This window comes from Musa acuminata, chromosome BXJ1-6, assembly GCF_036884655.1.
Source record: "Musa acuminata AAA Group cultivar baxijiao chromosome BXJ1-6, Cavendish_Baxijiao_AAA, whole genome shotgun sequence".
NCBI lineage: Eukaryota > Viridiplantae > Streptophyta > Magnoliopsida > Zingiberales > Musaceae > Musa > Musa acuminata.
In genome coordinates, this window is record NC_088332.1 from 40554957 (window position 1) to 40569407 (window position 14451).

At 37.0% G+C, this 14451-nt stretch overlaps 2 protein-coding genes across 2 annotated transcripts; one reads left to right on the forward strand and one right to left on the reverse strand.

Annotated features, from left to right (window-relative positions):
* Nucleotides 1-485: 485 nt before the first annotated feature.
* Nucleotides 486-11844, reverse strand: LOC135676987 (acetolactate synthase small subunit 1, chloroplastic-like). The gene is made up of 12 exons (XM_065188776.1): nt 11529-11844; nt 10770-10983; nt 10289-10372; nt 9746-9814; nt 9552-9635; nt 9262-9417; nt 7060-7146; nt 5811-5915; nt 5608-5730; nt 5374-5526; nt 2127-2192; nt 486-816 (listed from the first exon to the last, which is right to left on the reverse strand). Exons 1-12 carry the CDS (start codon nt 11765-11767, stop codon nt 733-735), a joined length of 1464 nt encoding a protein of 487 aa, XP_065044848.1. The 5' UTR covers nt 11768-11844; the 3' UTR covers nt 486-732.
* A 1784-nt stretch (nt 11845-13628) lies between these two features.
* On the forward strand, nt 13629-14347 carry LOC103989339 (light-regulated protein, chloroplastic). Its single transcript, XM_009408151.3, has 3 exons — nt 13629-13852; nt 13934-14098; nt 14186-14347. The coding sequence occupies exons 1-3, from the start codon at nt 13689-13691 to the stop codon at nt 14259-14261; spliced, it is 405 nt and encodes a 134-aa protein (XP_009406426.1). The 5' UTR covers nt 13629-13688; the 3' UTR covers nt 14262-14347.
* Nucleotides 14348-14451: the final 104 nt, after the last annotated feature.

The window sequence follows — 14451 nt, forward strand, 5'->3', positions numbered from 1 at the left end:
TTCTCCAAATCGATACCATATGTGTAGTAGCACTTGTTAGCTAGCATGTTCAAGTAACCAATGTCTCTTATAATTTGTTTATCTATTCATTGGTTTATTGGATATCAAGTGTCTATGAAACAAACATCATGCGTCTGAACTTGGAACTCTGGGCAGGAAACAGAGTCAATAGATTTCAACTCTAACATATTGCTTAGAAAAACCACAGCTGCTACACCTTTCAGTTTCTGTGAGAATCTTCTTTTCTTTTTTACTTGTTCATGAAATGTGAAAATAATTTATGAATGAGCAAAGCAAAAGATGAACATTGGAATGATCCTTGTCTGGATTTGAGAAAAATCCTACATCCGAAATCCTGTTGTTCATGAGTTTATTGTCACCTACTTCTGGCCAGAAATAGTTTAACAACTCAGTTGGAAAGATCACATCACAATCTGCGTTTAAATCTCAATATGAATTCATGACAAAGAGGCAGAAAGAGAGAGTGCAACGAAAAAAGGTCCATTTAACTCTCATTCATCAATGTCAACTAATGTGGAAAACAAGATAATTTTATGATAGATTACATCTATAGGAGCTAATCACAACAATTTGTGATAAAACATGGGATAACTGATACATGTTTGTTCTGCACTAATTCAAAATTTTTGTAGAAACTAGTAAAAGCAAACAAAACGCCGCGAAGCATCAGGAGATGCGAGTTCTATTCCTAGGGATTTTTGCCATATCGAATTAAAATGGAAGGGAGTAACCGCGTAGGTACTTCGAGTCCACCCCCGACTCTCTAACCAAAGCAACTCGCCCAGTTCGTGCCACCTGCAGAGATTTGAGACATTTTTCACGTCAAGATGCTTGTGTATAGAATGATTAGGTGTTCTTGTTAAGAAACTACAATTTCCAAGTACCGATAACTACTTTAAAATTCAGAGTGCAGGACATCCAATGTTCCATAGATAAAAGGGATTTCCATATGGTGGCTCTGCTAAAACCATGGAAGTGGAGCACCAAATAGGTTCTTAATAGTATCCAAAGGGACCTTCAGAGTGTGAAATATGATTATATAGAAATCCAGATGGCTCGACGACTTGAAACACCACAAGATTATTAACAGAAACTCTAGATTCCTCTTAATATCAAAGATTTAGGCAATTTAAGAAAAGTGAGAAACCTCACTATTGATGGTGCAACATACAGTACTTCTCCTGAGGCTAATTGTATAATACAAGAAAAGGTGATCAAGGCCATAGAGAAGATCTACAATAGAAGGAAGAATATACAGGTGTGGGTTACACCAAAAGCCAGGGGAAATCACAACATTTAGTTGGATGCATTCAGACAGAAGAAAAGGAGTAAACTAGGCATGAAAGAAGACCGCAATAGATGAATCTAGAACATGTTGGATTGGCCATGAGTCAGTGACTTAGGCATGTGACTTCCAGGCCTTGCTACTAGTGATTTCTTTAGTGCTGTAAGGACATTGGCCAACTGTGTCATGAAGAGAGAGAGAGAGAGAGAGAGAGAGAGAGAGAGAGAGAGAGAGAGAGAGAGAGAGATTGTCAAGCTAGCCACTACTGAGATATTTGGAATCCTACAGATCATCACCTGAACACTGTCACTTTGCTATTTGTCCACGGCAGTTCCATAGGAAGACCAAGGTCTTGAGACCAACACAATGTTACACTGGGAACATTGTGCTCAATCTACATCAAGCTAACAGATGCTATAAAGCCTGGCATTACATGCTGAGCAGATTTATCTTGCAATCTGTTTGCTGGACATTACTAACATTAGCCCCAATACTTGTCCTAATCGATGTGCATTAATTTGTTCGGTTGATCCAAAGCATCATGACTTAGACTTTGTTCACTACTAATTTTTCACTTGTAGGTCATACAACATCAAGCAGCTGACAAAAAAAATAAGACAGCAAGTATTTGTCAAGGAAAAAACATCTGGAAACATCAAGGTTGCCATGACAAGCTTCCCTGCAATGTTTGTGAAAGTATTATCTCTGTGCTTTATATAAGGTGATAGTGAAATGTTCATAAGACTAAATAAGTCAGGTTAAAGGCTCCAAACCAAGATAGCAGAAACTCTTGATCCTACGATAATGATTAGAAACAAACCTCACAGATGCCATATGGCTCCAATAACCTTTGCAGTGCAACCATCTTGTCCAAATCTCCCGTAAGCTGAATGCAGATATTGTCAGATCAATTTGCAGAACGTCAGCATAATATAAGCAAACAAAGGAAAAAAGCATTGGCGTCCACAAGAAATAAACTCCAAGAGTTGGACAACCTTGTTAAGAGTACAGGGAAACCATTTCAAATTCCACAACATGGTATCCATTTTGAAATTAGTAAAATGACATGGTAAAAGTAAATAGCAGAATTCTGGGACAAATGAAGACTGACATTGTGATCAATGTGCTGAATGACAAACTTTCTGTTCCTTATTTTCAGAAGGTTCTTTAATAGTTAGGAGTTTCCAATAGCTTGAATAAACAAGATTTCAGAAGCACTATACAGATAAAAGGTTCATAAAAAAGCTCCTGCATAACATGGATAACCCTATGTGATTGAAACATATGTGAGCTTTTAATAGCATTTAGGTAGAAGAGTTGACAGTCGACTTCCATTATCCATAGAGAGATCCCAAGACAAATCACTTCTCCTTTAACCTTGTTAGTTGTTCCACATTTTAGCTAGAAATACCTTTAGCAGTAACTCTGCACTAATTCTTTCTGCATATTTTCCCACAAGAGATAACATTTATTTTCTTAGAACAAAGGTATGAGAACTTTTTCTTTTTCTTTTTCTTTTTTTGAAGTAGGGTAAAAAGTTGAGATTCAAGATTGATTTATCAAGGACAAAAGAACATTAATCAACTAAACAAGAAATGAATTCATGAACATGAAGGAATGTGAAACCATCAATAGGAAAACAAATTAAAACAATCAATTAATATTTAAATTAAACATATTAATAATAAGTTTGCAGCTGAGCAGTAACTACAAGTTGGAGGATATGCACCACACTTGAAATAAATTACTGCATGGGTTCTCTTGCAGACCACATCATACTGTAGTTTCAAGTGAAACCGGTCCATTTTCTCATCATGCAGTATGGAGGATAAGCACCTCACCTAAAGAAAATCACTGTACAGTATCTCTTACAGACTGTATCATTCAGCAATATGCATGAAGCTGAACCACTTTCTCACAAAGTTCACAACAATCTTTCTGTCTGGATGTTTGAAGAAGTTGTTGTACATGCATTATAACACTGTTTTGTACGAGCATTACATAATTAAGGGCAAAGAAAGCGAGAAGGGACCTATAGATGATAGGAACATGTACTATAGATATTGTGTGAAATTAGTAGTACAAGGAGAGAGAAAAAGTCCTAAAAGGAATTTTCTGAAAACTATAAATAAAGATTTAAATATTCTTAACTTAACTAAAAATATGATTTTCTATGCAGTTTAATGGCAGCAAAAAATCCAAGTAGTTGACCCACATAGTTTGAGTCCTTTGGGACACTATGGCTTTGTTCTTATTGTTGTTGTTATAATTATTATCGAAAGTAAGCGAGGAGGTTGATGCTGATCCATTTGACTATAGCTGAAAACCAGGCTGATCCATAGCTTGATGAAACAGATTTATCAAATTTATCAAAGTTTATTTCTGAACAAATCAAGGAAGACTGATAGGACGATGTGGCTTGATCAGAGGATAAAAATACAATATCAAAGAATCAAATGTTAGGACATGGTCAGGGGCCACAGGGCACAAGTCAGTACTATATACTCTATAGGTCATGCAACAGAAAGTCAGTCTTGGTCATCCTTGCAGTGTGTTAAGGCCAAGAGCAGCTCATTACAATCAGATGAATCATTAGTAACCGTTGATGAGCAAGAGTTTGAGAAGGATGACAAGATTTTTCTCCCTCTAATGCCAAACTCCATGAACAATGAAAACGATATGGACAATAATGATGATGATGAACATAAATCATATGTCCTTGCAGCACAGAGAGATGGACAATGGACAAAGGAGTAAGAATTTACACTAAGACAGCTCATGAAGCTAGATCCACCATAAAAACTTATGAGGGCAAAGTCACAGACAAAGAGAAGCACTCGAGTTCATGTCAGACAGAAGTCCCTCCAAATCATGTCTTCCTGCCAGTATGAATTTCATAGACATGATATGAACAATTGGTTTCAGTTTGCTGAATTTGAGGTTCATAGGGCTCACAAAATGTATGTTGTAGCAGTTCTACAGGCCATCAGTTAATGGTCATAATACACAAAACTAGTTCCGTATTAGCAACCAAACAGCTTTACTTGCTTCAACATACCGACAAAGTGGTAACATCAGAACCAAAATTAACGATAAGATGCCATGACTATTACTAGTTTAATTGATGGTGGCACACAATCTATCAATATCAAATGTTGTGAGGGCAGTACCATTCATTGGTTCTACAAAATTATAATACTGATTTTCAACCATGTGACTTTGTGGACCTAGACCCACCTCCCAAGGCAGTATAGCATTTGTTTTGGTGGTAGTAGGGATGACTAGTAATAAGGTATGGCTTATATCACATATAACTCATGCATTTAAAGGTTTTCAACTTATATATTATGTATGGGTAAAAATAGGTAAAATAATAATTATAATAATCATAATAGGTCTTAAACACATATCTTGAGTTATTATTGAGATCAACATACATTAAAACAGGGCTTGGAGGGGGATGCATTTAGAACCACCAGTCCAATGTTGACATCTAGTGACCCATATCAACACTCTGTATGGGTCAGTAGACTCAGTAGTCAGTACGATTACCATAGTGGACCCTACCCCAGACCACTAACAAAACTGGATGAGATTTGTAACCAAGCTGCAAACATCCTGATTTCATGGTATAATAAACCAAAACAAAGTTCAGGAAACTATTAGTTATTTATAAAGGTCAAGCAAATATGATTTTGAAACTACTAATAAAACTGAGCAAAAAGTGCATTACACATGAAACCTACTAGGTCACCTACAATAACTCAAAAAATCAAGAGAGTAGTGAATCGAGCTTCAAAACAACCACTGATTGGGACTCGTTGAGATGATATCAGTGTTTTGCACAAGAATACCATCATAAACAGAGACATGAAGGATTCAAATTGATAGTCTACCACCGAGTTGAGAGTGGTATATTTTTATTGAATCTTCTCAAAGTTGACATATACAAGAATCATCTTACCCCTAAAAATACACATCTTAATAAGAATAAGCAATTAATATTAAAAGTCATCATCAGAATTGGACAATTCAGTCAACCTACAGAAATGTATCTGAAACCTTACCTGAAGTGTAACTGTATGATCAGAAACATCTACAGCTTTGGCTCTGAAAATGTCAGCTATATCTAGGATGTCCCTCCTAGCAGTAGTGTTTACAGCAACCTTTATAAGCATAAGTTCTCTTTCAGCAAAAGGCAAATGAGTTATATCTTGAACCTGAGAAATCCGTATGACTTGCTTTTAGATATGTAATTGGTCCAAACATATCAATTATATGAATATGTTTATGCAATATACCTCATGAACATCAATAAGCTTGTAAAGCTGCTGTACTAACTTGCCAATAGATCCATCAGTTCCAGGAACAACAGTAGTGATACGAGAAATGCCTTCCTTTTCAGCTGGGCCAACAGCAAGACTCTGTGGAACCAAGGAACTATTAAGCAAATGAACCAACTTCTTTTACTGACAAAAAAAATGAAGATTTGAACAGAAGAAACCTGAATATTGTAGCCTCTGCGAGCAAACACCCCAGTTACCAAGTTAAGAACACCAGGAAAATCATTTACAAGGATGGATAAAGTATGTGAACAGAGACCGCTTGGCTGGCTCAAGACAAATCATCAATAGTTAGAATCTGCAAACTGCAATTGAAACAACTAGAGACCAAGATTCTGCAAATAAGCATCCCAAAATAACCATAAGAATGATGCTAGTCAGTTACCATGATCAAGCATCAAAATCACACATATCCAAGAGTGAAAATTGACAAGAAAAAAGGGCAACACTGGAATAAATAAGGGAAGCAATTTATAATGATAATCCTGTGGAGAATATCAACAAAAAAAGGGTGTTTTGCTTTTATAAGGAGTTGACAAGCCACCAACAAAACTCTTATTGTTGCTATCATGATTAATCAGACTCATTGTTAGAATGCAAAATTTTGAGTGGTTTCCAGAAACCTAGAGATCCACAAAAATAGACATAATAAAACAAACTGATATACATGCAATATAACTTCTCCAAGGTGGTCCAGCTACTGAATTTCTTTTTATGAGAAATAAGCAAAAATATTTGCAAAATTCTGATAAATTGATGAACTAATTTATCAATAGTTCTAATTCTCAGTCACCTTTTCCACTGAATCAATGGAATTTCAACCTTCTAAATGACAAAAGAGAAAACAATCTAAATAAAAATTTGGTGAATTATGATACAACACCATAATAATCAGATCATGACAAAGTACAAACTAAGGAGTGTTAAGCCACATGCCAACAATGTGTCTGCCTGAATTGGTTCCACAACCCACTTGTCATGTGAGACACCATGCAGCTGCATCCTGGCCTAATATCAGTGAACACACCCACTTGATAACCGGCAGGAACATAGGGACACAATACAACATGCAGGTATCTTGCCCAAAAGATGTGTCATGCAACATCGTGGGCATTGGAATACTTGTCAGAAAAAGATTGTGAACTCTCCTACCTCAAAATAGATGCAGCAGTAGCCACATTAAAGCAGCCTGTGCCAGCATATAAAACTTCAAGTATGCCAGATGCTAATGATAAAATTTATGTGATTCTATAACTTAATCATCTGTGATCAAAATCATGAAATCCATTAACCTGTATCCAATGACACAATTATGCATACATCTCTATTATTTCTTCTTATTCATAAGTTTCCTAGAAGATTAGCATAAGTCCATGCTGTAATGATTAGGAGAAAAGATGAGACACTCACATCTTCATCATCGAGGATGCCCCAATGTGCATCTAGAACTTGATTTACCAAAAAACCTTCATATGGTTCCACTGGATAAACGTCTCCCTATACGAAATCCAAAACAATAGAAAAAATAATAAATAAATGAGAAGCAAGCAATGTAGCCCAGAAAATGAATATACATAGAAAAAGATAGAAATTTGATTGTGATTTGATGTCACATTTGTACAAATATGCAAAGTGTGTCTCCAGTTGCACAGATCATATATCAAGAAATGGAGCAATATCCTTGTTGAAACATAATTTTCTAGCAATTTTAATTGCAACTGTTGTTAGATGCCGAGGTAATAAACCCACAAAGCACACAATTTTTGTGAGTAAAGCAAAACATATAAATCATTAGAAAAGATTATAGTTGATGCTTTGTCAATTTAAAAAAAAATGAAGATAATTGCTGGAGGATGTCATTAGCAATACTCTATATTAGAAAGATATTTAGAATGCTGCATATCAGCTAGGTTTAGGGCTTATACATAGTAATATACATTTTTACGCCTATGCACAATTGCATATATGTGCACATGCATGCACATATTTGGAACCTTGCTAGAAATTGGACTATTGGAGACACATTTCAATACATAGAAAAAGAAGAATAACAAAAGAAATTTTCAATTTTGTTCCTTTCTTCTTTTGTAATTTGAAATTTTTGCAATCTTAATAAGTTATAATATCCAAGATTTCTAAAACTAGTCCAACAAAAAATCGGTAGTAGACCATATAGCTTGTAACTAGTCAATATTTAATTGTCTTATTTTCTTTAATGAAATTGGATTGCATAGATTAGTATATCATTTGGTATACCAGTACTTTGATGATCCAACGAACTATCAGAATAGGTATTTGACCAAGATTTTAAAGTTGATGATATCTACATGTACAAGAGACAATTTCTAGATCACAAAGTTTGTGTCAAGATGTACACTCTTGGCATGTCGTGAATAAGAATCAACAGTTACAGATTTTAAGTCCATGTTTATGGACCTCCAGAACTAGCATTGGATCCAGCAAATTTTAGTAGACAGTCAACTTATGATATCTTCAGAAAATGTATAAACACTTTTCTATAAGCCAAATGGTAATTCTAAAGGGACTCATGAAGCATAAAAACTCAAATATGCAAATAATAAGTCAATGGCATTTGTTCTTCTAGTTTCATCACAGTTCACTTCCCTATCCTCCTCTAGAACTTTTCCATTGAGAAAACTAGTATTATTTTGAGGAGGATATACATCAGGAGTCTTGTCTTCTATTCTACCCCATAGTTCGTCACATGCTAATGGAAACTATTTTGATGATGACACCATTGCTCAAATGGTGGTAGATAGATCCGCTTGTAAATTTGCTTTTGATCATGGTAGTCATGTAGATATGTACCCCGAGGATCTTACATGCTATGGAAGAGTCCCCATGCCAGTGGTATGTGACACACAGCTTGCTGTCAGCAGCATGGAGAAAATGGCAAAAAAATTGACAGAAAAATAGAGTAAAACAAAAAGAAGTTTTTAACTCAAGCTTAAGATATAGGCATGGTAGTAATGTAAGATATAGAGTCATCAAGCTAGTAATGTAACATGCTGTGATGGCAATTTGCATGATGGTCCACACATCCGGAATGCAATTCTTGAACTTCACACCAACTACCCATTTCATTAACACATAAGTCCCACAAATGAGAAAGCAATCAACAATACTGAAAAGTGGTCATTATGCATTAAACTTTGGTCATACACATCATTGTATCTGGCTGAAAGTGTACACTCCAATTCTGTATCCACTTCCCTTTAGATTGGACTATAAAATACTAGTCAATGTCTATCCCATGATATTCAAATAAATTATCTGGCCACTGTAAACCCTATGTAAAATTTCAAAAAGTTGTCTTTTATGTATAGACTCAAAATCTGTGGACCAGTTTTTCCCATTTATTCGATCTCTTTAGCTTAATTTATTTACAAGTGATTAAAAGAGTTCCAGGGTCATGAATGAATTTCCAAAAATATATCATTCCCTATGGAATGGAGGCTTCTTGTTTGTCGGGTTCATTATTTCCAAATAGTCAATCGTGATAGAGTTCAGATGAAAAAATGATAAAAACCAAGGAATTTTCCTTCTATAATCTATTTTTGATTAAAAAGTGAAAAAATCACAGTCACGTACTCCAGAAGATTGCTCCAAGTTGCCATTAAATCTTGTATTTGTTGTGGACGTAAACAGAGGATTTGAAGGAATTGTGCCTTCAAGGTCTGGATATGAAGCAGCAGAGAACCTCCAGAAAGGAGCTGTTTGTCCCATCTTTTCACGCCTCAATGCAATCTGCAGCATAAAATATTCAGAATCCAATATTGGAGAGTATTTGTTGCTGCACAATTGAAAAAGGAGATTGATGGACAAATATATGTATATATGTAGAGAGAGAGGTCCATTCATCCAGTCCATATAGTGATGACCTTGCCAGTTCTAGCAATTTCATTGATTCCAAACTTGCTCAGATTTCTCTGAACTGCAACCATTTTCCCAGGATCTCCTGTTACCTGCATGCTTGTAAATTAATCACAGATAAGACTTTAAGTAATTATAGAAGTCCCATAAAGACAGCAATATTATATGCAGTCAAATAAAAATAAGGTTAAAAATTCTTGACCTCAATGGTTAGTGAATGTTCTGAAATGTCAACTACTTTTGCTCTGAATACATCAACCAGACCCATAACCTGCAGATTGAAGGTGACAAATATAAGAAACTAAACAATAAACTATACAGTTTGGTACCAATTAAAACTGATTTCACAAACTCCAGATGGCAATTGATATCCTCATTGAACTTGTAACTAGATTAAAAAAAGCACCAAAATGATCACATTGGTAAAGTAACTTCTAGGCTCCAAAACTTTATAGAATGAAGTTAGGTTGATTCCTCAGCCAAAGTAATGCAATAATGATCCAAAATTTAAAGCAAACAAAAAGATATATATATATATATATATATGTAAGGTACAAATTCTTGCAATCTCAAGATAGTGGTTGGATTGCTTTTACCAAGACCCTCTCCCTCCACCCATTCCTTTCTGAATATGCTATGCACCTTATAGGTCATGTCATCTTACAATATATGCCACAGTTAAGCCTATAAGTTTCTTAGCAGAAGAATTTCTATTAAAGATGAACAAAAGTTAATAGTGGAATACCTCTGGGCGTTTATCTGGATCCACATTGAGTTTTATAAGCATCAATTCTCGTTCAACTTGTGGCTCTCGTGATAGATCTTCAACCTAGCAATTGAATGAAGTCAAATACCAACACAAACAAAGATAATGACAGGTAAAAAGGGGCCCCCTTGACAGATGTTCACCCTAGTAATTACAGGAAGTCATATATCAAAACATTTTTCCCTTTTTTGATAAATAACTGAGAGGATGAACAAATACATTATAGCTCAGAACACTTTCCGCCTTCAGTTAGTAATGCACCGAATATGAAATAATATCATTGGCTTGTTCAAATAATCTACCCCAACAACAGATCTGGCAGCATACAAATAAAACCAAATTTGAAAAAGAAAGTATTGGTCCATGAGTTGTACATGGCAAATATCAAAAAATCATCTGACAAGAAACTTATTTGAACAAAATGAAATCAAGCATTATAACTGGTCCTACAGAAACTTACCTTCAAAACATTTACAAGCTTATTAAGCTGCTCCATGACCTGTTGCAATACTTTATTGGTCCCAGAGACAACTATCGTGAACAATGCTTTGTCCTTATTCAAACCAACTGCAAGGGACTCAATATTGTATCCTCTTCTAGCAAATACCCCAGCAATGCGATTTATCATTCCACTTTCATCTCCAACGAACACAGAGATAGTGTGTCGTCTCACCCTATACTCATACAAGATGGCATTTTATCAATAGTTTCAACCGCTTCTACAAATAAGTGGAAAGTCAGAACAACTCATTTACAGAATTAGAACGGCAAAGTTGCTCTAATACATCAATCTTAAAAAGTAATGCTACAAGAGTATCAAATCAGACACGCAAAACGCTAACATCCTCTTTGTAAAAATGCCTGAACATTTAGACCAAACCAACTAAAATCCACACTAGTACAATAAAATCCATTCTCAAGTGCAAGAATTCTAAAAAATATAGTGATCAGACACGCTGTAACATGTCTGACAAGGCCAATAGGCCCGATGGGGAAGAAAGGCAACATCAATTTCTCCGCTGATCATCAAGACTTCAAAAAATAAGTGCAAGCATCATGTAAAGACTATAAATCACCTAGAATGCTTGGAAAATGCAACAAAAAAAAATGACAATAATGACAAAAACCGGACAAAACTTAGGAAAGGTGACAACTTTGAATATCCGCATAGACACTAACACGCTAACAGCAGTAAACGCAACAAAGGAGGGCCTTTTACTTATTCCTAGGCTTAGTAGCCGGCGAATCGGTCACGGAAGCCACAGCATCACCGCTGTGCTTATCGGCGCCGCACGCGCGGATCTCCAGAGCCCGGTGCTTCGGCCTCGTCGATCCGAGCGCGAACCTGTAAAGATCCGCGGTCCTCGACAGCCCCAGCCCCAAGCCTATCCCGCGGTGGGTCCGAGCGAAGGGTTTCGTCGCCATCGAAGCGGGGGGGTGAGCGGGAGCGGCCGCCATGGCAAAGCCGAGCGAGCGAGGGTGAGGCGACGGTGGAGCTCGGAAGCGGAGACCAAAGACAGGCGGTATAGGGTTTTATTGGATTACGCATTCACCATATTACTCACTCTCCTTCACTAAATGACCGGTAATGGACTCAGCGTAGGACGAGATTGTCATGGGCAATTTGGTCATTTTATAGCTGTCGAAATTTTGTGTGGACAAGAAAGAGATATCACGGGTCACGTGCGGTGGAAATCGAAGGTAAGCAGAAATCTGCGTTTTTGGAATCTTAAAGCATGATTGATGACAGTTAAGGCAGTTGGAATCTGACCTACCCAGGGTGGAATTTGGTGTGCTCCACTGAATCATTTAGGATATGCAATTTAAGCAACCAGAAGCATCTTTCTTGCATGTAATTTATAATTTATTTTATATTTCAATCCACAAAAAAAAATCATCTAGCCAAGAAAAACCTAATAGAGAATGAGATGGATGATAATGGTTACATTAGAAAAAATATATTTAACCTATGTTAATATAAATAATGGATTATGTCTCATCTATTAGCTTATAGCAATTAGTCAGCTTCAAAGGATAATTCCTATTAAATTTATTAATTATTGATTCAAAAATATTAAAAATTTGTATTAATAATAGGAGATCCATCTAATTCTTATACGGATATTCAAGTCTTCTGACTTGATGTGCAGCTAATCTCATCCGTGAATAATCATTTGTTATTCGAACATCACTACACCAACTACTATATTAGGTTTGATATCATATGCCATAACATGATTAGATAAGATAATTGGCTCATCAGATCTATTGGTCAATGATAGTAGACTCATCTATCCCTTGCTATAATATCCACTTCCTGTAAGAAAAATGTTATAATAGTGAGGAACACATAGTCCTCTTGTTCCTATCCTTTTATCTGTTGCTGACATTGCAGAGAATCTACCAAAATGGTGTGGAAATTTTACTGCATCAAAGGCAGCAGAGATACCAGACGCTTGTTCAAGTATTGCTCCATCAATTGTCACAAAAACATTGCACTGCTGACACCTTCATATCATACTGAGGTAATGCTACTCTCGACTCCATGAGATCTTTTTTGTTCTTCATGTCAGTAACATTTTAGCTGTAAGATGCCGACGTTTCAAGAGCTATTCACCTGAAGATTACAAATTTGATCCTTCCTAACTCCTGTAGTATGACTCTCGAAAGTTCGATGAACTCATCGATACGGTGGCTGGTCAAAGAGCTACTGATTTTCCAGAACAAGAACAGGAAGATTCAGATATCAAAACATGTTTTTAGAGCCACAACAGGTTGAGCTGGTAATCAGTGTCACAGTTATCCATCAAAGCTTTGTTGAGTTAACAAGATATAAACTTATCTGGAGATGACCAGAGAATTGCAGATGTGATTATTGCTGATACATGGCAGTATTTACTTGGAGGAATCAGTAGTTCTTTAGTGACTCCCATATGAGTTATCTCCAAGGATTTATGTCTCGGTCTGACACTAATCTCAGTAATCTTTGGATCTATAAATACTAATCTGTACTGACTGAGACAATCGAAAATTGATTGCTCAAGCTCTTCAGAAATTGTTACACCAATTTCTCCTTCCAACAAAAACATCAGTTACCAACATGTGGCAAAGAATCTCTCATCCAAAGAAGAAAAATATCTGAAGATGATCCAAATTACTTGAGATAAAAACAGCAACAAATGGTCCAATGAGGTGCTACAATGGAAGAAGAAAGAAGAAAAATCTACATGGTGGTGGGCCTTAACCTTGTCGTCTACTGGGGAAGTCACCACCAATGGATCGTGAAGGAACCTTATCCTCATCCTCCTCCCAGTACTGTTAAATGGCTGTGTCTTCTCTCCCTCACCAAGCATAGCAAGCAAACCACCTCCCAATCAAGATGCAGGCAGCAGCAGCTGTGTGTTTCGCTGGTTCATTGCCCCTCAGGAGCACCAAGGCAATCGCGCCCAGGTCATCCAAGCCACGCAGGACCTTCCACAAGTCCAGGGTGGTCGCCGCCACCGCACCAGAGTCCTCGACCATCGATTACAGCTCCTCCACCTCGTGAGTCTCTCTCTCTCCTAGCTTACAAACTCCGTTTTCTTCATCAAGAATTATATAGCTTCGAGCGGTGCTTGCATGCAGTGTGTTTCCGGTGGAGGCTTGTGATGTAGTTGGTGGAGAGGCGTGCAACGCGAAGATGTATCCTGAAGTGAAACTCGCCGCGGCGGCAGCGAGCAGCGCCGACTCCAGGGCGGCTTCGGAGGAGGCCGTCGACAGAGACTACCTCGAGTACAACGATCCCAAAACGTACCATCTTCCGTGCTTTGCTGACCATTAAGATTTTGCTCTTCTGCTGAAACATGCTGATACTAAATGGATTGTGCATGCGCGCAGTGTGTTCCCTGGAGAGGCATGTGATGATCTCGGAGGAGAGTTCTGCGAAGCGGAGTACCAGGATGGTGTTTACTAGGGTTTCTGTAATCGGAATCACAGCATATGAACGTGAAGCTCTGTTAAAAGAGGAACAGAATAAAAGCTCGAACTATGTTCATGATATCCACTCTCTGCAGCATTCTTCCAACTAAATATGGCATGCATGGTTGAAATGCTAGAGAAAATAGATCAAATGATGATGATGATGATGATGATGATGCAAATGG

Excerpts from the sequence above, each read along its gene's own strand:
- LOC103989339 (XM_009408151.3), top strand. The coding sequence starts at position 13,689 with ATGCAGGCAGCAGCAGCTGTGTGTTTCGCTGGTTCATTGCCCCTCAGG. Across the intron at positions 13,853-13,933 it reads GATTACAGCTCCTCCACCTC|TGTGTTTCCGGTGGAGGCTT; the intron begins GTGAGTCTCTCT and ends GCTTGCATGCAG. Across the intron at positions 14,099-14,185 it reads GAGTACAACGATCCCAAAAC|TGTGTTCCCTGGAGAGGCAT; the intron begins GTACCATCTTCC and ends GCATGCGCGCAG.
- LOC135676987 (XM_065188776.1), bottom strand. The coding sequence starts at position 11,767 with ATGGCGGCCGCTCCCGCTCACCCCCCCGCTTCGATGGCGACGAAACCC. Across the intron at positions 5,916-7,059 it reads GCATCCTCGATGATGAAGAT|CCAAGCGGTCTCTGTTCACA; the intron begins GTGAGTGTCTCA and ends GTCTTGAGCCAG. Across the intron at positions 2,193-5,373 it reads ATCATACAGTTACACTTCAG|CTTACGGGAGATTTGGACAA; the intron begins GTAAGGTTTCAG and ends ATCTGCATTCAG.